The sequence below is a fragment of the Pelobates fuscus genome, chromosome 2 (genome assembly GCF_036172605.1).
Source record: "Pelobates fuscus isolate aPelFus1 chromosome 2, aPelFus1.pri, whole genome shotgun sequence".
NCBI classification, from domain to species: domain Eukaryota; kingdom Metazoa; phylum Chordata; class Amphibia; order Anura; family Pelobatidae; genus Pelobates; species Pelobates fuscus.
In genome coordinates this window covers 105,264,887-105,287,180 of record NC_086318.1, presented here as the reverse complement: position 1 = coordinate 105,287,180, position 22,294 = coordinate 105,264,887, and the positions used below count along the sequence as shown (strand labels likewise).

Genomic DNA, 22,294 nt, shown 5'->3' with positions numbered 1-22,294 from the left:
GTGGCAATTTTGTTTTCTTTTATGGCTATTAAAGGGAAACTCCAGTGCCAGAAAAACGATCCGTTTTTCTGGCACTGGAGGGTCCCTTTCCCTCCCACCCACCAATCCCCGGTTACTGAAGGGGTGAAAACCCCTTCAGTCACTTACCTGGGACAGCGGCGATGTCCCTCGCCGCTGTCTCCGCGACGCTCCTCCTAATGATTACGTCGGCCGGTGGGCGAGACTAATCTCGCTCACCGGCCGAGGAGACCTAATGCGCATGCGTGGAAATGCCGCGCATGCGCATTACGTCTCCCCATAGGAAAGCATTGAAAAATCATTTCAATGCTTTCCTATGGGGTTTTGAGCGACGCTGGAGGTCCTCACACAGCGTGAGGACGTCCAGCGACGCTCTAGCACAGGAAACCTGTGCTAGAACCCAGGAAGTGACCTCTAGTGGCTGTCTAATAGACAGCCAGTAGAGGTGGAGTTAACCCTGCAATGTAAATATTGCAGTTTATGAAAAACTGCAATAATTACACATGCAGGGTTAAGGGTAGTGGGAGTTGGCACCCAGACCACTCCAATGAGCAGAAGTGGTCTGGGTGCCTGGAGTGTCCCTTTAAGCTTACAAGACAAACATACCAAATTCTAAAATCGCTCCACATTAAAAGTTTATTTTACTCCTTGTGCTTTGTGACCTGTAACTACCAAAAAAAAAACAAAAAACTTTAAATCCCAGACACATTATATATTCTGTAAATCAGGACAACTAAATTTATTTTTAATTACTTTCCTTAACCTGCACTAATTGTGCACACATTATTAAAGCAAAAACTGTAAAAAAAATAAAAAAAAAAATAAAAAAAAAAGTATTTTTTTTGAATTTTTTGAATATATGTGTTACATCAAATTAAAGCCCTTTCTGTCCTTTAAAAAACGGTATATAATATGCGTCGGTGCAATAAATTAGTAAAATGCTAATTGCAGTTGAATGCAAACAGCAAAAAATGCAAAAAAATGCCGTTGTCATTAAGTGAAAGAGGGGTTAAGGAAAGGATTATACTAACCAGAACAAATACAATCATCTGTAGTTCTGGTGACTATAGGTCCCTTTTTTAAAATGATTCTCATAAATAAGCACTAGTGTGTACTTTGCTGAGTTTCTCAACCTTTTAAAGAAAAGCAGGTTTAAAAAAAAAAAAAACTAAAACTAAGTATCCCTGCCCCAAGACAGTAATTTCTATTGATTTAAATGCAAAATAAAAAAGTAGACACTCATATTTAAAGGGACACTATAGTCAAAAGAACAACTACAGCTTATTGAATTTGTTCTAGTGAGTAGAATCATTACCTTCAGGCTTTTTGCTGTAAACACTGTCTTTTCAGAGAAAATGCAGTGTTTACATTACAGCCCAGTGATACCTTCACTGGCCACTCCTCAGATGGCTGTTTGAGATCCTTCCTGGGTCATGGCTGCCTAAAATTCATCCAAACATTCAGTATCTCCTCCCTCTGCGTGCAGGCACTGAACTTTCCTCATAGAGATTCATTGATTCAATTCATCTCTATGAGGAGATGCTGATTGGCCAGGGCTGTGTTTGAATCATGCTGGTTCTGCCCCGATCTGCTTCCTTGTCAGTCTCAGCCAATCCTATGGGGAAACATTGTGATTGTTTTAAGCTACCACTTCTGCTGATGTCAGCAGGCAGGTCTAAAGGAAACAGTGACAAAGCCAGCAGCTTCAGGCTTGAATACAAGTAAGATTTTGCTATTTTTAGGGAGGCAAGAGGGGGCCAGGGTGGCTAGATGGTGATTTTAACCCTATAGGGTCAGGAATATGTTTGTGTTCCAGACCCTATAGTGCTCCTTTAAATTAATTGGAGAACAAGCCTGATTAACTGTAATAAAGAATGTTTAAAAATAATGTGAATATTGTGTATGAACTATTAATCTAAAGTATAAAAGTCCCAAAATGAAAATATAATACACACTTTAAGGAACTGTATAGTGCCAGAAATACAAACGTATTCCTGACACTATAGATTTAAAATGACCATTTAGGTTCCCCAGTCCTCCTTAGGCAGCCAGACCACTTCAGCCCATTGAAGTGGTCTGGGTGCCAACTCCCATCACCCTTAACTCTGCAAGTGCAGTTTCCGGCTTCATAGACTACTTTTGGTCTTCTAAATGACGCTGGATGTCCTCACGCTATGCATGAGGATCTCCATTGTTGCCGGAATCCCCATAAGAAAGCATTGAATAATGTTTACATTAATGTGCACATTAACTCCTTAAGGAAATTTTCCGTCATGATTCCCATTTATTCCAGAAGTTGTGTCCTTAAGGGGTTAAGTCTACCCTGCAGGCAGACGTCGGTAGGGGAGGAGAGTGAGCGGAGCCTGATCCAGCACTGAGGGACATCCGCACTGGATTCAGGTAAGTGTCTGAAGGGTTTTTAACCCCTGGGATGGGGGCAATCCAAGATTCTTGGCAGATTCCTTGGCAGATATCATCAAATTTGATGATCTCAGCAAATTCAATGGTTTCCCATAGGAAAGTATTTTGAGGTTATTGCACATGTATTGTACCAAATCAGCATCTCCTCAGATACACTAAATCAAGGCTTCGCTATGGGGAGAGAACTTCCTAGCTTTGGTATGCAGATCACAGTTTGAGAATCTAGGTGCTATGGCTTATGTATGGCAATCACTTTGCTCATAGAAGCACTGCCTACCCGCTTTGAGCAACTGCTTAAAGCATGGAAGAGCATAATGTCTGCGGCACCTCCATCCTCTTCTGCTCCTGATACTCCAGCTGCCAGGAGTCAATGTCACTGCTGAATTCACTCACGCGAAAGCACAGCAGAGAGGTCTATGGCCAATCCTGCAAAGTCCTTTAGAGATCGAGACAATTTCCAGGTCTGCCATCCTTGTGACGATTTCCACTCCTTGATGGCAGTAGCTCTGCCCAGTGTCAAGAATGTAAGGCATAGGAAATAAACAGATACAAAGTAGACCCTACTTTGTCTAAGCATATCTTTTGACTGCGCTGGAATTTCATTGAAATTACAACAGAGTATTTCATAAAGATTCTAACTTTATAAAATAATCATTTTGCAGGGGGGGGATGACCGTGCTGCTTTAACCCCTTAAGGACACATGACATGTGTGATATGTCATGATTCCCTTTTATTCCAGAAGTTTGGTCCTTAAGGGGTTAAAGGGTGCCAGCTTGCAGACTGAGGTTAAACCATTCATTAAATGGCTTAATTGTTTCATGTAAGATGGTGCCTTTGACCACCTGGCACCATAACAACTTCATTTTTTATTAATGCTATGGTGCCCAAAATGGTTCTTTAACCCCTAAATTACTTCATGGATTTGGAGAGTTCCTTTAAACAGCTCAGTAAGTTATTTTGCAAACATTCACAGCTCTTTTTAAAAGTATTTATTTTCAAGAACAAAACACAGAATTCTTTAACAAGATCTATATAGATTTGTCATTTGTGCTTCCGCCCTATTAAGAGCCCTGATGAAGGGGGTGGAGGAGGCAAATCAAATAGATTATCTGTAAAAGAAATTGCATGTGTATATATAGGCCTTGAGATACATCGTGGAGGTTTAGTTAATCACTGACAGGAGACATAGAAAATTCTTACTAATCCAATCAATGGTATGTACATACAGTATACATTTTATTTTAGTCTTCTGCAAACTTGTAATCATTATATACTCCAATAGCTTGTTCATGGGATTCATAGAGCCAGTAACTTAAAGGACCACTTTAGTGGTCTCTATAGGGTCTTTGGGTCCTCCCCACCCTCCCCTCTGGGTCCCACTCCCGCCGGAGGCTGATTAACGCTAATGTAAACATAGCAGGGTTAACCGTAGATTGACCTGGCACCCAGACCACTTCATTGAGCTGAAGTGGTCTGGGTGCCTATAGTGGTCCTTTAACATTGAATAGATGAGCTTACTAATCAAAGTTTGTCAGATGGACCAACAATTAAGAGCATAATTAAATCACCAAAAACACATTCCAGAAAACTAGTTCCCTCAGTTTAGAATTATTTCATTTACTCACCATTGCCTGTTCTATTTTGTTGTCGATTGCTACAACATTTGCACTTGATGAACTGCAGAAGAAAAAAAAGAAAGAAAAGGGGGTGGGGGGAGATTTTAAATTAGACAATGCAAAATTAAATTATTTTTTGGTAAATACCAAGACACTGAAGCATCATAACCAGTATGACCAATTGTTTTTGTTTTTTATGAAACCAAGTAGTTTATTTTAAAAAATAATTTTAAAAAATGGCTAACTCAGAACCCAAAGACTGGCAATTTCTTATGGCACAAAGACATCTTGCACTGTAACCACAGACCAAATACAAAGTGCATTTTTTTTTATTTTTCTCTTTTTTTTTTTAAATCAAGGCACCCTAACCACTTCATCCTTTAGTGGTCATGGTTCCGAGTGTCCTATGTTTTTGATCTTTTTGAGACTGAGTGAGTATACCAGGCAATCTGAAACCCTGTCTCCATGATGGGCAGCAGTGATTGACTGAGAAGTTTACACCGTCTATCACTGCCAACTGCTGGTGTAAATTTGTATGGTTAATGTGAAGTTTCCTTTTGCAACAGACATACCACCAGCTGAGGGCTGAGCCACTGGCACTAAAAGGACCTCATTCAGTATCAAACCGATCAAAAAAACTATTAGACAATAAATAGTGGGTTGACACTAGGAGCTTCAAGTCACCATCATAATCACAACAATGAGATGAAGTAGTTATAGTTCCTAGAGTGACCCGTTCGTATTTAATCTAGTGAAGACATTTATTTGTATACATTGCATAACACAGATCTCAAAACCAATATCAATATAACATTAGCCTTGGACTTGGAGATGTTTGCCAACTTAATGTGTGGCGTAATAAATTTAGTTTTGCAAGCATCTGAAATGTCAAGGCTACCCATCACAAATACAAGACATGGTTAGATTTTCATCAACATTACACCACTAGGAAATAGTTTTAGCTTTTAACACATTAAGAGCTCATCCCAGTGGCTATTTAATGGAATGAGCACAATTATCATTTGAAGTTTAAGCTCACCGTTTAGGGGGGTAAATAAGCACTATGGCCAAGCAGTCATTTTCTACACTAACTGCCATAGACACTAGATACTTGGTTACACTCCAGAATGAAGTGATTATGGTGTCACAAGGGTCCTGGCTTAGGGGTTAATTAACGGTTTAACCTGAAAGTCTACTGTCCAGCGATATACAGCTCTGCCTAATCAGTTTGAGTAATAAGCTGGAAATAGGATGCTGATGCACTCAGCATGTCAGAGGCTCCTTAGTATAGTAAATAAGAAGCTACTCAAGCTGAGAGCATGAGCTGACTCTTTCAGCGGCACCCAGTCTGAGACGTGGTTTCAGGCCTAGGACTCAAGCCTAGAAATGGGTTTAAAGTGGACAGAGCTGAATCGTGTCAGACAGAAGATTATGGGGTTAAACCGTTATTTAACAGTTCCAAGGCAAGCCGGAGCAAGGGACCTAATGGAACCATAACTTCGGCACTGGAAGTGGATTGGTACCTGCAAAGGACAAGAGGGGATTCTGCCATGGAAAAAAACATCCCCTCAAAGACCAATGACTTTATACCATCCAACTGTGCTTTCATTTCAAAATGAAAAAACAACATTCAATTAACCAGAACTCACAACATTTTCGCTTCGGCTCCTTGGTGTCCTGTACCTGTGGATTCCAGGGAACTTCTCTTAGGCAACACAGCGCAAGTGCATCATTAGATGCAATTGCAACATGCAACGAACACTAGGATCATGTCAGGACTTCAGCAGTGCTTCATGCATGGTCCAGAAGGCTGAAAGGCTGGACAAGGATACGGTCAGTGCACGAGCCCACAATTTTTTTGGCATCACCAGTAACACGTATTACTGGCGACCCCACCTGGGCGCCGCCCACCCCAGAGTTTCCTCTCCTGTAGGGAAGCATGGAGTGGCCAGGAACAAGACACTTCATAAAGAACCAGACTAAATAGTGGTAATTTGCAACCTTTGATTAAGGGGTTAAGATTTTCCGTTGCTGGAAAGTTAATTCAATAAGATGGAGGCAGATGAACCATGAGTGAGTAAATAAGCACTCCTTCTACATGGAAGTTTAAATGTAACATGCAATGACAGCAAAACAAATCTTAATTTTATTTACTGGTCTATGGTACATGGTTTAGCTTTATTGCTCCTTTGACTGAAATATAGAATCATGGATCACCCATCATGATCAGCAGAGGACTATGGACGCTCTGCACGATGCATGCGAAATTCACATCCAGCGTCGCATATGCGCCTCCAGTGGCTGTCCGGAAGGCAGCCACTAGAGGCTGGATTAACCCCAAATGTAAACATAGCAGTTTCTTTGAAACTGCTATGTTTGCATCTGAAGGGTTAAAACCTGAATGACCTGGCACCCAGACCACTTCATTGAGCTGAAGTGGTCTGGGTGACTATAGTGTCCCTTTAATGTACGCATCATCACATACGAACGTATTGGATTTGCGGAGATAGTCAATTTTGATGACCGCAGCCAGGAAAGTGGGGTAGGGGCGGAGGAAAACACCACCATGCCCAATCAGCATCTCCTCAGAGAAGCATCGAGTCAATGCACCTCCTAGCAGAGCATGGAGATGCTGAACAAGTGTGCAGCACCTCTAGTGGCAGACTGAGGAGTGGCCACTAGGGCTATTCCTAGGCTATTATGTACACACTGAAAAGGCAGTGTTTACATTAGGATCAACTATACTTACCAGAACTACATTAAGCTGTAGTTATTCTGGTAACTATAGAATCAGTTTATCACAGACTGCTATAAATAATTTATTCAACACTGGTTTGTTTTGGAATTCTATTAGTATTCCAGTATAATTTAACATCAGAATGGAGATTTTAGAGTAAAAACAAGAGGTGGGGCAGGAAATTAAGAATGCATTGACACAGCATAAAAGAAAAGAATTTCAGGAATGCATTGACACAGCATAAGGGAACTAAAGGGTTACAAATAAAATATATTCTTGGAATCACATTCACACCTTTACATTTTATTTTTAATGATCAATATTGATCAAACTAATTAAAAACAAAACAAAACCCTAAAATAAAAAGACCAAAACAAATACAAAATTATTTCAAGTAGATCGGTTTACGTTTTGCATTGTATATGAAGGGTCTGCCTACTTTAGCAGTTCTCATTTAGGATGGTTTTGTATCTTACTTTAGGTAATACAAATAGGAAAGGAGGAATTGTCAGTGTAGTGCACCCCTTTAAACGTTAAGGTTCCAGGACCCAGACTATTGTAGTTTGCAAAGAGCAGTTCCACATAGAAATTTGCCTCTGCAGGTTGCGATTGGCAATGCACTTTTAGGTCACGGGCTGTGATGTCACACCAACACTATGCATCATTGCAGCAAGAGCTGTGGCGATTACAACCAATTAACGCACAAGAAAAAACACAACAATAGACCTTCGATGCAGGGCTTGACAAATTTGCTTGATATCTAGGAGCCAGCTTAAAAAAAAAAAAAAAAAAAAAAAAGCACAAAACAGAGAGCCAATACTTTTTATTTTAACAAAGCTTAATTTTCTGCGACAAAAATACAATTCTTAAAGGGACACTGGTCACCACAACCACTGCAGCTTAATGTAGTGGTTCTGGTGTCTACAGCCTGTCCCTTCAGGCTTTTCAAAGTAAACCCTCCCTTTCTAGAGAACAAAAGCATTAACATTGCTGACTAGTAACAGTGGCCGTCACTCAAACGGTGTGCAGCTGAATGATGCGCTGAATGTTCCCCATAGAGATGCATTGATTCACTGCAACTTTACGAGGAGATGCAGATTAGTGCATTCACAATAGCCTCCCAATGCTTTCTTATAGGAAAGCATCGGCATGGCTGAGATTATCAAGATTAATTATCTCAGCTATGGAGGCAGGTCCATCCCCAGAGACTCATGGCGAGGGGAAAAAAGGGGAGTAAAATAACCTTTTCCGTGCCATCAGAAGGGGGACCAGTCACCTAAACAGTCACGCTTAAGACAAAACACAAAAACAGACATGGCCCTAGGTCAGTTTTTTACATTTTATAATTTTAATTGAAATCTACCCAGCCTCACTACCTTTGGAGAGCTGGAGTAGATCGGCTTCTCCTGGGGTCCAGTGGGGCTGCTGTCACCTCCCTGCTGTGTTGTCGTGCACGGTTTAGTGTGCTGGGGCCGGAATGATGTCATATTCTAGCTCCTGGCATCACTGCAGGGTGCGCAAGGGAGCACAGCAGGAAGGTTACAGCTCCCTCCCTCATTGCCTAGCTCCATTCAACACAGCGATCACCGGCCCGCCTCTGCTCTCCCACAGCAAGCCGACTGACTGCATTCTCTCTTGCTGATTCGGCCTGACATATCCCAGGCACCAGGACAAAATTCATGCCCATGCTTCCTCATTAGCCAAAGCAGCACATAATAAAGGAGTTGCTGAGTACGCTTGTTTAACGTTTGAACATTAAAAACAGTTTAATGCGGAATGAAAGGACTGTTTAATAAGACTTTAGGTTTGGGGTAGGCAACATTTGGCACGCCAGATGTTGTGGACTACATCCCCCATAATGCTCTTACACCCAATAATGATGACAAAGCATCATGGTAGGTGTAGTTAAAAACATCTGGAGTGCCGAAGGTTGCTTTAGGCACTAACTACTTCGATAAAAAAAAAAAAAGCAGTTCTGATTCTTACAATGTCCCTTTAAGAGGTTTAGTAATAAGGAGAGTGTGAGGATGCATTGGAGAGGCAAAAGAATGAATATACACCACTACATTAAAAAAATACACTGACCCTTCAGGCAGACATCCTGTATTGACTCCACATTACATGAAAACAAAAAATTCTGTGCACAAATATCCAACTGGAGATGCTAAACCATTCTAGGGGAGGATATACACAAACACTGATATTTTTGTAACTGTATGGTTTTAAGTTTAGTTTCATGATAAGTACTGACAAACTGAAAAAGAGAAAGACCATGGCAAACTAAAATGGAAAGCTATGGGCACCGCCACATTATAACATTCACAAATGCCAATTGCAAAAATATGAATTTAAAACGGAAAGGTTTGAGGATTTTTTTCATTTCTGAAAAACATTCAAAGACATACTTGGCACAATTTATGAATGAATAATATGCTTGTTGACAACTGCAAAAGCACATGATTCACATTCATCATCATCTCAAAGTAATCAATTTATTGAAAGCACTAGATGTCAACATCAGTGCAGACCTGCAACCCTTATAAATTTATAAGTAGTCCTATTCAGTTGGGTTTTGTTGCCCTATTTTTGCACAGATTTGAGAGACTTAAAGGGACACTATATGCACCTAGACCACTTCAGCTCAATAACCCCTTAAGGACACAGCTTCAAAGGCTTGTATTTGCAATTTTTTTTTTTTTGCTGTTGGCGTTCAACTGCAATTTGCATTTAACTAATTTATTGCACCAACACATATTATAAACAGTTTTTTAAAGGACAAAAGGGGCTTTAATTTGAGATAACATACATATATAAAAGCTTATAAAAAAAAATACATAAATATGCAAAAAGGTTTTTTTTTTGTTTTTTTTTTACAGTTTTTGCAATAATGTGTAGGTTAAGGAAAGTAATTAAAAATAAATTCCTCTAGTTCTGATTTACAGAATATATAATGTGTCTAGGATTTTAAGGTTTTTTTTGGTAGTCACAGGTCACAAAACACAAGGAGTAAAATAAACTTAATGTGGAGCGATTTTAGAATTTGGTAGGTTTGTCTTGGAAAGCTTAAAGGAACACTATAGTCACCTAAATTACTTTAGCTAAATAAAGCAGTTTTAGTGTATAGGTCATTCCCTGCAATTTCACTGCTCAATTCACTGTAATTTAGGAGTTAAATTACGTTGTTTCATGCAGCCCTAGCCACACCTCCCCTGGCTATGATTGACAGAGCCTGCATGAAAAAAAACTGGTTTCACTTTCAAACAGATGTAATTTACCTTAAATAATTGTATCTCAATCTCTAAATTGAACTTTAATCACATACAGGAGGCTCTTGCAGGGTCTAGCAAGCTATTAACATAGCAGGGGATAAGAAAATCTTAAACAGAACTTGCAATAAAGAAAGCCTAAATAGGGCTCTTTACAGGAAGAGTTTATGGAAGGCTGTGCAAGTCACATACAGGGAGGTGTGACTAGGGTTCATAAACAAAGGGATTTAACTCCTAAATGGCAGAGGATTGAGCAGTGAGGCTGCAGGGGCATGTTCTATACACCAAAACTGCTTCATTAAGCTAAAGTTGTTCAGGTGTTCAGGTGACTATAGTGTCCCTTTAATAGCCATAAAAGAAAACTAAATTGCCACACAAAAGTATATATTTATATAAAGCAGACCTCACAGGCCATTTACCCAAGGTTATTTTGACACTTTAAGTAGCCATTTCACCGCCAATGTCTGCTACATTTTGGAGTAAAATTGTGTTAAGATCTTCTCAGATGTATTTTGTTAAGTTGGTGTGTGCTATTCCTGTGCAAAACTTTATTTTGTGTTCAGCTACATCTGCTGAGTACAATGATACCCCCATTGTATGTCTTTTGCACTATTTCGTGAAGCTACAGTGCCATATGGGAGACATGTCCATTTCAGTATTTACAGTAGAATTTTGAGAGCCTGATTTGAATGGCCCAGGTTTACAATTTGGGGCATTATAGCAGTTTGACTGTAAACCCCCCACAAAGTAGACACTCATGGGTATTTCAAAAGGCATATTTTAAACCATTTTTAAAAATCATTTTTTTGCTAGTTTGTACCAAGTCTAATCACAATTAGATTTTTTTCCTGCCTTTTTGACACACTTTGAGAGGTTACTGTTTGGTAACAGCATGATTAGGTCCCTGACAATTTTCCCCACTTGTCCCTACTATATCTGGGCAACCTGGGGTATCAAGGTGGCTATCCCTTCCTTCGTATACACGGAAGGTGTACACATAGCCACTGCCACTTTCACACAACTTATAAGAGGGATTCATCAATAGAAACATGTTTTTTCGGCATAAATAGTGGCAAATTTTAATTGTTAAAGTGGGCAATTAGAGGGAGTATATTATATATAAGATCATACTGCGGATGACCTTTTGGGGGACACTTCGTATGATCACTAAAGTGCATAAATCGCAGAATGTCTTCATATCAGGGACTACTCATTGTCTGGGAAAAAAAGGGGGGTATCCCCATTAGCATGGTCAGTGCCCAGAATTGTTTCACGTCTGGCACACTGGTGGGGTACCATCTCGTGATTGTGTGCCAGATACTGCTCAGCGTACAGATAAGTCTGGGTGACTAAATCTAGATCACAGTAAAGTACAGAGATCTGTATTTTGATCACCGCTGGCAGTGATCAGCAGGGAAAGTGTTAATTAAAAAAAAAAAAAAACATAAATAAATACAAAAAAAAAAAAGGGAAAGGAAAGGGGATTTGGAACCTCTTCAGACAATCTATTCACTTCAGGGACACTTCAAAAACCCACAAGAGGTGGAGGGAGGCTGATCTGATATCCCAGCAGCATTGTGACTGCTGTGACCGATCACATGCGCTGGGACATCGCGATTTGCTGTTGCTGGTCTGCCACCGACACTGAGACACCCAGCAACAGTGTTAACCCCGCGATCGCCGGCACCTCAGTGATCTGGGGTTCATTTTAGCTGATGACAGACCCAGTCTGTCATGCGTCGTTAAGTGCTTCCTCCGCATGACGTACTGGGTCAGTCATGCATCCTTAAGGGGGTTAAAGAGGTTTGGGTGCTCTCTCTGTCCCTTAACATTGCAATATTAATGGAGCCCTCCACTGCCCATATAGTAAATACATTACTATTTAGTAGATATACCTCCAGTGAATACATGCATTCATTTTTCCTACATACACATGGAACTCACAATGACATCAAATGCCTCAGCATTGTATAAAGCTTTCATCTTAATTAAGTCAGTCAGTAAAATGCATCCAGAATTTTCACTCTGCAAGCTAAAGCTGTGCATTTCAGGACTGGGATTGACATAGGTGTACCAACCCCAGGGCCTGGTTAGATTATTACATTGTGCATTAAGTGACTCAATCGCAAACCTATTTACATTTTGTCACATTAAAGATCCCTCAACAACCAGAAGAGCTGTTCATAAGAAGATTACTAAACATACAGTCCACCTATCTTGCTGAATTACTACTAAACACAGAATTAGGACAGCCATCCCTGTAACCTTTAAAATTACATTTGTGATCTTTCCTCAGTAGAATTTCTTTAAAAGCCGGGTGAATTTGGTTTAAATCACAATCTAAAAATCACTCTTCATGACTACTCTAAAATCAAGATTTAAAAATGTGAAGACAGTCTTTGTTAGTTGTTCTAATATTTAATATTTGCCACCAGTTGAATATTTTATATTAAAAGTAATCTGTGAGATAGTAAAACAGCTATATCAAAACAGATTTTAGCTTAATAATCACTCATATTTGGAGAACTACAGTTTTATTTAACTAACACAAACAAGCTTCCTGCATTGATTGTCCCCAACTGATTTCTCAATTTAGAATGAACAAGTGCAAAAGAGAATATTCTTTCAATGCCAGATATCAACGAGGTTTGCGAGAAAATTATCTGGAGACAGTGCTTGTCCTTAATTTAAAATTAAATATATCTGTTTTAAATGCATACATACCATAAACCACATTTCAACTGTACCCATCGTGCCACCATATAATCATCTTCTGCTTTCTATGCTGCTTCTTGGTAGACAAGTATTTTTGTAACATTTACAGACCATTTTATCTTACATGGCAACCCACAATCTTTAATAATAAGTTTAGGTGTGAATAGCTTGTTTACTGTACCGTATTATAACTATAATCTAGTCATTGTTAAAGGACCACTATAGTGCCAGGAAAACACTCGGTTTCCAGGCACTATAGTGCCCTGAGGGTGCCCCCACCCTCAGGGTCCCCCTCCTGCCGGGCTCTGGGATGAGGAAAGGGTTAAAACTTACTTTTATTCCAGCGCCGGGCAGGGGGCTCTCCTCCTCCCCTCTCTTTCGGCTGAATGCGCATGCGCGGCAAGAGCTGCGCACGCATTCAGCCGGTCTCAAGGAAAGCATTTACAATGCTTTCCTATGGACGCTTGCGTGCTCTCACTGATTTTCACAGTGAGAATCACGCAAGCGCCTCTAGCGGCTGTCAGTGAGACAGCCACTAGAGGATTTGGAGGCTGGATTAACCCTATTATAAACATAGCAGTTTCTTTGAAACTGCTATGTTTATAAAAAAAAAAAAGGTTAATCCTAGAGGGACCTGGCACCCAAACCACTTCATTAAGCTGAAGTGGTCTGGGTGCCTAGAGTGGTCCTTTAAAATGCAAAACCAAAATAGCCTTTACCTGCTTGTACTTAAACTGCACTGAAAAAACTCTAGACATATCTAGACATACTAGACATATTAGAAACCGCAGTATTTCAACAAAGTGTTTAATAACAGAAGTTATTAAATGATCAGAATTCAAATAGTACCATCGTTGCATGGAGATTAACATACGGACAAACTATAGGAACCACATTAACTAGTGCACACAGTTTGCACCAGAAGAAATGCTAGATTAAAAAAAAAAAAAAAATAAAGCACTAACCCTTTTAATTACTGAATACAGAAGAACCATAAGCTTTCTGACCAAAATTCGCACTTCTGGCTCCTCTTTGACCCAGATTTAAACCTAATTATTCTGTGTAAAACAATGTATTGCTGGGAAAATGAAACCATGATTGGTTTATGTATTTAGAACCCTAAGAAGGTATTAATTTCACCACCTAATAAATGTATCTTTGGAAAGTAAGGACTCATATTGCAAAGGAAAGGTTTTTTTTACTGTAAGAACAATCAGGATGTGGAATTATCTTCCTGAAGAAGTGGTTTTATCAGAGTCCATACAGATGTTCAAACAGCTACTAGATGCATACTTGCAAAAACAGAATATTCAAGGATATAATCTTTCAATGTAGGGTAATAACTGCTTGATCCAAGGATAAATCTGACTGCCATTCTGGGGTCAAGAAGGAATTTTTTCCCTAGCTTGTTGCAAAATAGTGCTTCAAACTGGGTTTTTTGCCTTCTTTTGGATCAACAGCAAAAACAAATGTGAGGAAGGCTGAACTTGATGGACGCAAGTCTCTTTTCAGCTATGTAACTAACTATTAGATTAATGAAGCTATAGTTATCAAAAAGAACATGTGTAAACCATTCAACCATGGGTTTTATGGTTCTGTTTACTATAAGAAAGTTTGCTCACTAATTATAATACACACACACTATATATACACATACATATATACATACACATACACATATATATATATATACATATACATACATATACACACATACATATACATACATATACACATACATATACATATACATATATATATATACACATACACATACATATATACACACGTATGTGTGTATTGGTTATATACGTATGTACATACAAATACGAGAGAACACTTTTTTTAAATAAAACACCTCCCCCCAAAAAAACACTACATGTATATGCACATACATCACGCATAAATATTAAAGCATACTAATTAACAAATGTAGCTGTTATTTTAATGCACTTTTAGGAGAGACTGATCAGTGAAAGCATTATATTGCAGTCGACAGCAGATTATTAATTTACAGTTCATCATTTGCCCAAATGATAGAATACTGCTGATTAACTGCAAAGAGAACTGAGAATCACAACAAATCCAGGACTATTTGACACTAGACAAATACACTCAACTTCATAATATCACATTAATTTGTTTTATTTTCAAGGTGTCATCAAATATTACTACCAGCTGCTTCCATTTTTATAAATCTAACTTTTTTTTAGACTGAACTGTATTTATAAATTGCAAATATGTAGTTTATTCTATTACGTTTGTCATTAAAATAGTAAATCATAAACTAGCCTACGTTATCTAAATAATAAAAAAAATAAAAAAACAAAAAAAAACAACAACTCACGAGTAAGTCTTCACCCGTCGATGGGATAAAGAGGAGTACATATAAGAGCGCCTACAATCCATTTCCAGCATTAAAACAAAAATAAGGAATCTGACAGAGGAAAGTTTACAAACATCCCTTCTGCACGTACAATGTGTTGACTTGTGCAACAGAGTAATGTGTCACTAAATAAGACTGAACTGCAAACAACGGGTGTGTTATTACCTGCCTACTTGATAAATGAACCAAGCAGAAGGGGTGGGGAATGGAGTTTGTGAACTAGTCAGTAACAACCCATTTAAAGTGTCATAATCCGTCTAGTCATCCTAATTTGATTATATTAAGTTGATCAATGATGAACTGTGTGTTATGGGACTATATTACACAATCTGTTATTTCAATTGGCAGAACATGTTTCCATATCTTATATTGCATGTCAGGTGACATCACACAGCGCAGAAAAACAAACAAAAACAAAAAAATACATGACATTGTGCAGCATGGAATCCATTAGTCTCACAGAAAATGTGGCCTGGATTGATAGAGTGATGGCAGTGGAACTTAAAGAAAAATATAATTGTGTAACCAACATCACCATCAACAAACGTTTTGAAAACACCACAACCACCTTGGAAAATTAGGAGAAGAGAGAGTGGTGGTAGTTACACTTCAGGTAAAAAAAGCTCTACTTGCAGCTGTGGTACCTTAGATCAGCACCTCTCTCTCATTACGGTTGTACTGGGAGAGTGGCTGTGGAGGCAGCGCTTAACTCCTAGCTCATTCTTCTGGCATTAATAATGGAAAATATTTAATTAATGCCGGCAACTGCACTGCTGCCTATTACTTATAGGCAGGTTAAAGAGGTGTGGAGAGAAAAGCTGTATATGTTCCCCCGGCCACTTCAATTGCATGTCAGTATTACGACGAGAGATGGATTAATAACAGCAGCTACAAATTGAGTGTCTTAGAGTAACTTCCACATACCCTGCGCAGGGCGATATGATATTTCATGTCCTGGTGTTGCCCTATGATTGACGGAATCCAAGTCCTACTTAAACCAATAACCCCCACACCTAAAACCCACATACGCATAATACATAAAAGTTCAAATATGTTTAATGGAAGAATTATACAAGGGAGACAGTCTAGAGATATCCATAAGCTACTCAGCCTTCGGTATCAAGATGTATTACTTCTTCCTAGGATGGTGATTATGTTACTTCAGAGAGGGGGAGGGGGCAGTTAAGGGTGGCTTCAGGTCCCCACATCGGACAGCTTTGACATGAGTAAATCTAGGAGAGGAGAAATTAACCTTTTTTCCTGCTGCTGAAAACTACTAATAACTTGCACATCTAGTTATTGACAGGATGACAGCAGTTTTGCAATTAAATGGAAATTCACTGTGATTATCCAGTTTGTGAATTAATCTTACTGATAAAATATATAATCTACCGTATATACTTGTCTATAAGTCGATCTACTCTAGTCCAACAATTGTGAAACATGCCATCACTCGTGGATAAGTCGAGGGTACTGTATTCAAATGGACTTGTTCCCCTTCTGTTCGGTTACTGAATAGACTGTGGTCCTCCTTGTTAACACCTTGTAATCACCGACCACCCCTGGCTGTCAACCACAAACAAGCATTCCCTGGGTGGCCGCCATTTGTATATACGAACGCACGTGTTCAATCTTGTCTCCCGAACGCAGGTAGCGGTGCATGGTCGTCGACGGCATGGATCTCTGAGTTGGCTACGTAAGCCTGCGAACCCCGCTGAAACTTGTACCCCTGCACGTTCAACTTCCCGAACAGCTAGGAGAACGACGTTCGGGAGTTGAAATTCTATCGAAACTAGCACTGACCCATGGATAAGTTGACTCTGCATTTTAAAATGAAGTTTAGGACAAAAATGTATCAACTTATATGGTAATATAATTTGAGTGACACCACAATCATTCACATAAAGAGCAATCTGGAGAAGCCAGAAATAGTATTTGGGCATAGTTTCCCCCGCCACAAATTATAGCTGTAAACCTACTTTTCACTAAAGGGACACTATAGATACACAGGCAACTTCCTAATGAAATGGTCTAGGTACAAAGTTCCTGTAATTTAACCATGCAATGTAAAATATTGGCATTCTGCATGAACTGTAATGCCTCTAGTGGCTGTCCCCATAACGTTGAAAAACCTGATTTTAAAGATACCTTAATAAAGTTTGGAATCTTAAAGACCATGAAATATAATACTTTATAACCACCTCTCAGCTTGACAATATACAATGATACCAAAATCAAGTATTGTCTAATGAAAAGTGATTTGCTGCTCAATTTCCCTATTTAATGAGAACAGAAAAGATTTAACACATTATAAAATGTTAAGACTTCCAAGCTGAACTGTAAGATCCTAATCTAGTCCTTGACCTTCCTGCAGCTAGGAACAAAGGTCAAATGGTGACCAAAATCTACACTTTAAATCCACACATTCATGCAATAATACAGGTTGTTGAGCTTATTTCAGTTTTTTTTTTATGTAAATCAATACAGTACAAATAGGTCAAAGGGCAGTCTGTTATTAGTCATACTGGCACAATTTCCAGGATAAGGTAAAAATGAACTTATCAGCCCTTTAAGATATATTATACCAACAAACCCTCTGCATCCAGCCATGCTTCATGCAGACATAGCTGAACTGGGCAGATATAGTAAGTTAAGTGGACACACAAATCAAATAGACTAATGCTTTAAGGGGACCCTCTTTATTCCTGAAACCTTAATTGGTGTTTTGTTTTTTATAGCTGTAGGAATTGACAAGAAAATTAAATGAACAAAATAAAATAAATACACTGCAGCTCCAAGCTTATATTCCCAAATATGGTAGTGCAAGAACAAAAATATCAACTAACCTGCACAGGCTCTCTTGTAAAAAGCTATGATAGAGCCTGTAAAATAGATAGTGGCATGTCGAGTTACAAATTAACAACACCCTCTCCTAAAAAACCTCTGCAAACTACGGTAGCCTAGCTTGAAGAGTAGCCTCCTTCACATATTTTGTTCATGAAGCAAAGAGCTAGCAAGTGCAGAACTACGGGTAACGTAAACCCCAACAGAGCAGGCAGTTTTAGGATAAGCACTACACTCCCTTTAAAAAATTAGGAGAGGGACAGAATTAGCTAAGCAAGATCAACACCACGGCCCTTATAAAAGTTGAAGACAAAAAACAGTTTGATTTCACAGAAAAATATATACCTGTGAGGAATTATCAGTCCCTTCCTGGTGCATATAAGAGCTGAACATGAGGAAGCTAAGAGAAAGGATTCCCAACTGCGCCTTTAATGCAGCATTTGTCAGGATGTCTACAGCTAGCCACCAGAAAAAGGCGTTTACTGTAGATGCACCGTTTTAGGATACTTGGACACTGGGTTGAATCTGATAAAAGGCATTTTTTGTAATTTAAAAAAAAAAAAAAAAAAAAAAAGATACAAAATTGAAGTAGAAAAACAAATTTTAAACAGATGCGGTACATAAAACTTCCAACATTTTCACACTTATTTAATAAAGGGGGAAAATGGGCGCAAATATAAGCATGTTTAAGCAAGGCCTTCTCCTCGTCACTTACAATTTGTTTCTATGTCAATTACTAATTTTCAGATATCTGCATTCTAGAACTGGAAATTGCTGCAAAATGTGTTTGAACTATATAAAAGATAACATGCATTTTTCTTTGCCGTTCTACACATGTACCCTCATTTACATGTTTTATCAAGTGTATGACTGTTGGAATAAAATGGGCAGGAAAACAAAAGCATGTGTTTAAGCAGCGAAAAAGTGGGTTATGTGAAATTTGATGAAAATTTGTTAAAAACTCTAGTAACGATCACTGAATAGTGCATTTAGAATGTACCGTGGCACTTGTTCAGGTAAATATTGTCTCAAATCAGATTATGGCATTACCCTTGATAAAACAATTGCATTAGTCACTGAACAGCAGTGCTGACTAAAGAGATGGACTTTGTAAACCTACAGCTCCCATTGTTAATTCGTAATGACTCACCAGATTATGATTCAACTATCTTTTAGTCCACATGTCTTAACATGATAAATTGCCCCAGAAAACTGGTTTAAAATAAGTGTTCAATAAGGTTTGTACTGTGCAACACATTTCCTTTCCATTTCTCAATTGAAATATCCCTTTAACCCATTAAGTGCGACAATGTGCCTAACAAGTCTCACACCTTCACTTTACCCAGTTTGAAAATCAGAACATTTTAGACGTATCGTGTTAGACGTACGAGCAGAACATGTTACACGAATTAGGGATCGACCAATATTGATTTTTTTTTAGAGCCGATACCGATAATTTACCGATATTCTGTACATTTACCATTTTGAATTTTTTTTACTATTTCTAAAGGTAAATGCACAAAATATACATGCCACATGTAGTGGATGCAGTGCGTATTTGCATAGTGCGTATTTGCATAGTGCGTGCGTAGTGGATGCAGTGTGTATTTGCGTAGGGCGTGCGTAGTGGATGCAGTGTGTATTTGCGTAGTGCGTGCGTAGTGGATGCAGTGTGTATTTGCGTAGTGCGTGCGTAGTGGATGCAGTGTGTATTTGCGTAGTGCGTGCATAGTGGATGCAGTGTGTATTTGCGTAGTACGTGCGTAATGGATGCAGTGTGTATTTTTTCTCTGAAAAGTCAGTGTTCACATTTAAAAGACTGCAGGGACAGGCTAGACACCTGAACCACTATATTAAGCTGTAGTGGCCCTGGTGACCAATGTGTCCCTTTAAGAATTAATTTTTGTCGTAATATAAAAGCTATGAAAGTTTAAAAAAAAAAAAAAGGGAAGTAGCGCTGAGCACAGAGGGCACATATATAGTACCAGATAATAAAAGGAAAAAAGGAAGGAAGAGAGAGGGAAGTCACATATAAATGGGTAAAGGGATGGAAAGGGTGGGAGGGAGTGAACAGAGAGAAACTCCTTCTCCACCCTATACCACCCACAGCTTCCTAAATAAAAACTAAAATAGGAGCTGATAACCCAAAGGAAAAAATTTGAAAAATCCCTACTATCATAAGGCAGACTAGAAGTCCTATAGGCAAATGGGTTAAACAAACCCTGGATAAATAGCCCTATATAAGGTCCAAAAACACCACACAAAGGACTAAAGCTGCCTACCTAGAAATCCTAAACAATCTGGTAAACTAACTAACTTATCCCATCATACTGACTACCCAAGTGCTACCTAAAGTGAATATATATATATATATATATATATATATATATATATATATATATTTATAGGCGCTCAACGCGCGTTTCAGCATGAATACACGCCGTCGTCAGGAGCAAATTCGCATGTCTATCCCATTGTGCCGATTAAATACCTGTTCAATTAGGGAGAAAGTCCCTACAGCTGATCGTATGTGTTGAGGGATGTGGGTGAATGACGTGATGTCACCACGCCCCCTTACCGCGTCATAGCTTGTAGTGCGAGCCATTGGAGAACAGCGAGATCAATCAATGTTGTACCGACGGGAGAGGGGTGAGTGACGTGAAGTCACCACGCCCCCTCGCCGCATCATAGCTTATAGTGTATAGCTGTTTGAATACAGCAGAGTCAATCACTGCAGGGGGAGGGTGCACAATCGAACGCCCCTCCCCTCAACATCACGGCTAGTGCAGAGAGGAGTTGTAAAGACAATCATCTCGCTAAGTATTAATGGCCAAAGCATAAAGTAGATTAAATTAATATGAAACCTAAGGTAATGAGACAATTAAGGGTTAAGCACTTTAACCCCATCATATCAAGGGTCTTCTATACTACAAAGGAAATACCCTCTACTGTCAAGACACCAAGTACTGTTTCCCAAAAATAAGCCTAGGATGGTGAGAAGCCAGACAATCTAAAGTTTCCACCTTCCAGAGGTCACTCTATGCAAGTATTCCTGTACCAATACAGATGAAGGATTTCTATATAGTAGACCCTGTATAGTATTAAATTAATTACCCAATTCTAGATTATATGTGACTCACACTATACAGAGTGAGACAGAAAAAGGGGAAGAACATTTCCAATATAATAGTTTGCTTCTACAAAATATAGAAGAGTATAGAGAGGACCAACATTAGAGTTAAGGTAAAGATATTAATATTATGATCTTAGACAATGGCAGCCAATTAGATCAGCCATATAATCAGGTCAGAGCCGGTAAGGATTTATGCAGTTATTAAGTGAAAAACAAAAAAATCTTTAATTATTTACATATAAACATATTTACAGACAGCAATTAAAATAAGGTTGGACAGATGGATAGACCCATTTTCTGTTGATGGAAAAACCTATAAGTCTATAGAAATGTTGCAAACGAAAAACCTTTGTTTAATCCCTGTGGTGAAAGTGTTTTTAAACTTATAAATCCAGTAGGATTCTCTTTGCTTTAACTTACGGTCCCAGTCCTCTTTACGTAGGGTTTGGGTTATGAGTTCTATGCCCATAAAGCGTATCCTACTGGATGAGTTGGCATGGTGTACTTTGAGATGCCTTGAGATGGGGGTTTCCAATTTCCTTCGGACTGAATTTACATGTTCCCTAATACGGAACTTAAAAGGACGGAAGGTCTTTCCGACATACTTTATTCCGCAGGAACATATCAAAAGGTAAATTACTCCCTCTGTGCGGCAGTTGAAAAAGGACTGTACTGAGTGAAAGTCCTGGTTCAAACTATCAGAGAAGGTCCTAGTTTCCCAGGCTACATATTGGCAAGCACTACAATGGCCACACCTGTACGTGCCTTTAGGTAGGTACAGTTTGGGAGAACTACTAGGGGGACCAAAATGACTGGGTACCAATAGATCTTTGAAATTCTTCCCTCTTCGTGCTGTAACTGAGGGGAATGATGAAATCACTGACTTAATATGGACATCTGATGTCAGGATTGGCCAATATCTGCCAAGAATTGACAACATTGTATGCCAATCTGCATCATATGTCCCGATACATAGAATCTGGTGGCTTGGGAATTAAATTTTATCCTGGAGAAGGTTCACTCTATCTGAATTTAGTGCCCTAGAATATGCCCTTTTTAACACTTTTGGGTTACCCTTTATCTTTGAATGACTTCCGTAGGCCAACAGCCTTTGTTTTGAAATCTTCAAGAGTTGAGCAATTTCTGCGTAACCGCAG

At 39.0% G+C, this 22,294-nt stretch overlaps 1 protein-coding gene across 3 annotated transcripts in view; it reads right to left on the bottom strand.

Moving 5' to 3' along the window:
* Positions 1–22,294, bottom strand: part of TSC22D2 (TSC22 domain family member 2) — a 61,631-nt gene that overhangs the window by 5,226 nt on the left and 34,111 nt on the right. For 2 of the 3 annotated variants that reach the window (XM_063442522.1, XM_063442521.1), the window contains one exon: positions 4,066–4,117. In XM_063442522.1, the coding sequence (XP_063298592.1) occupies positions 4,066–4,117 (52 nt within the window). Of the gene's footprint in view, positions 1–4,065; positions 4,118–22,294 lie in introns of those variants that run through there. The other variant, XR_010086588.1, reaches the window with a different exon arrangement.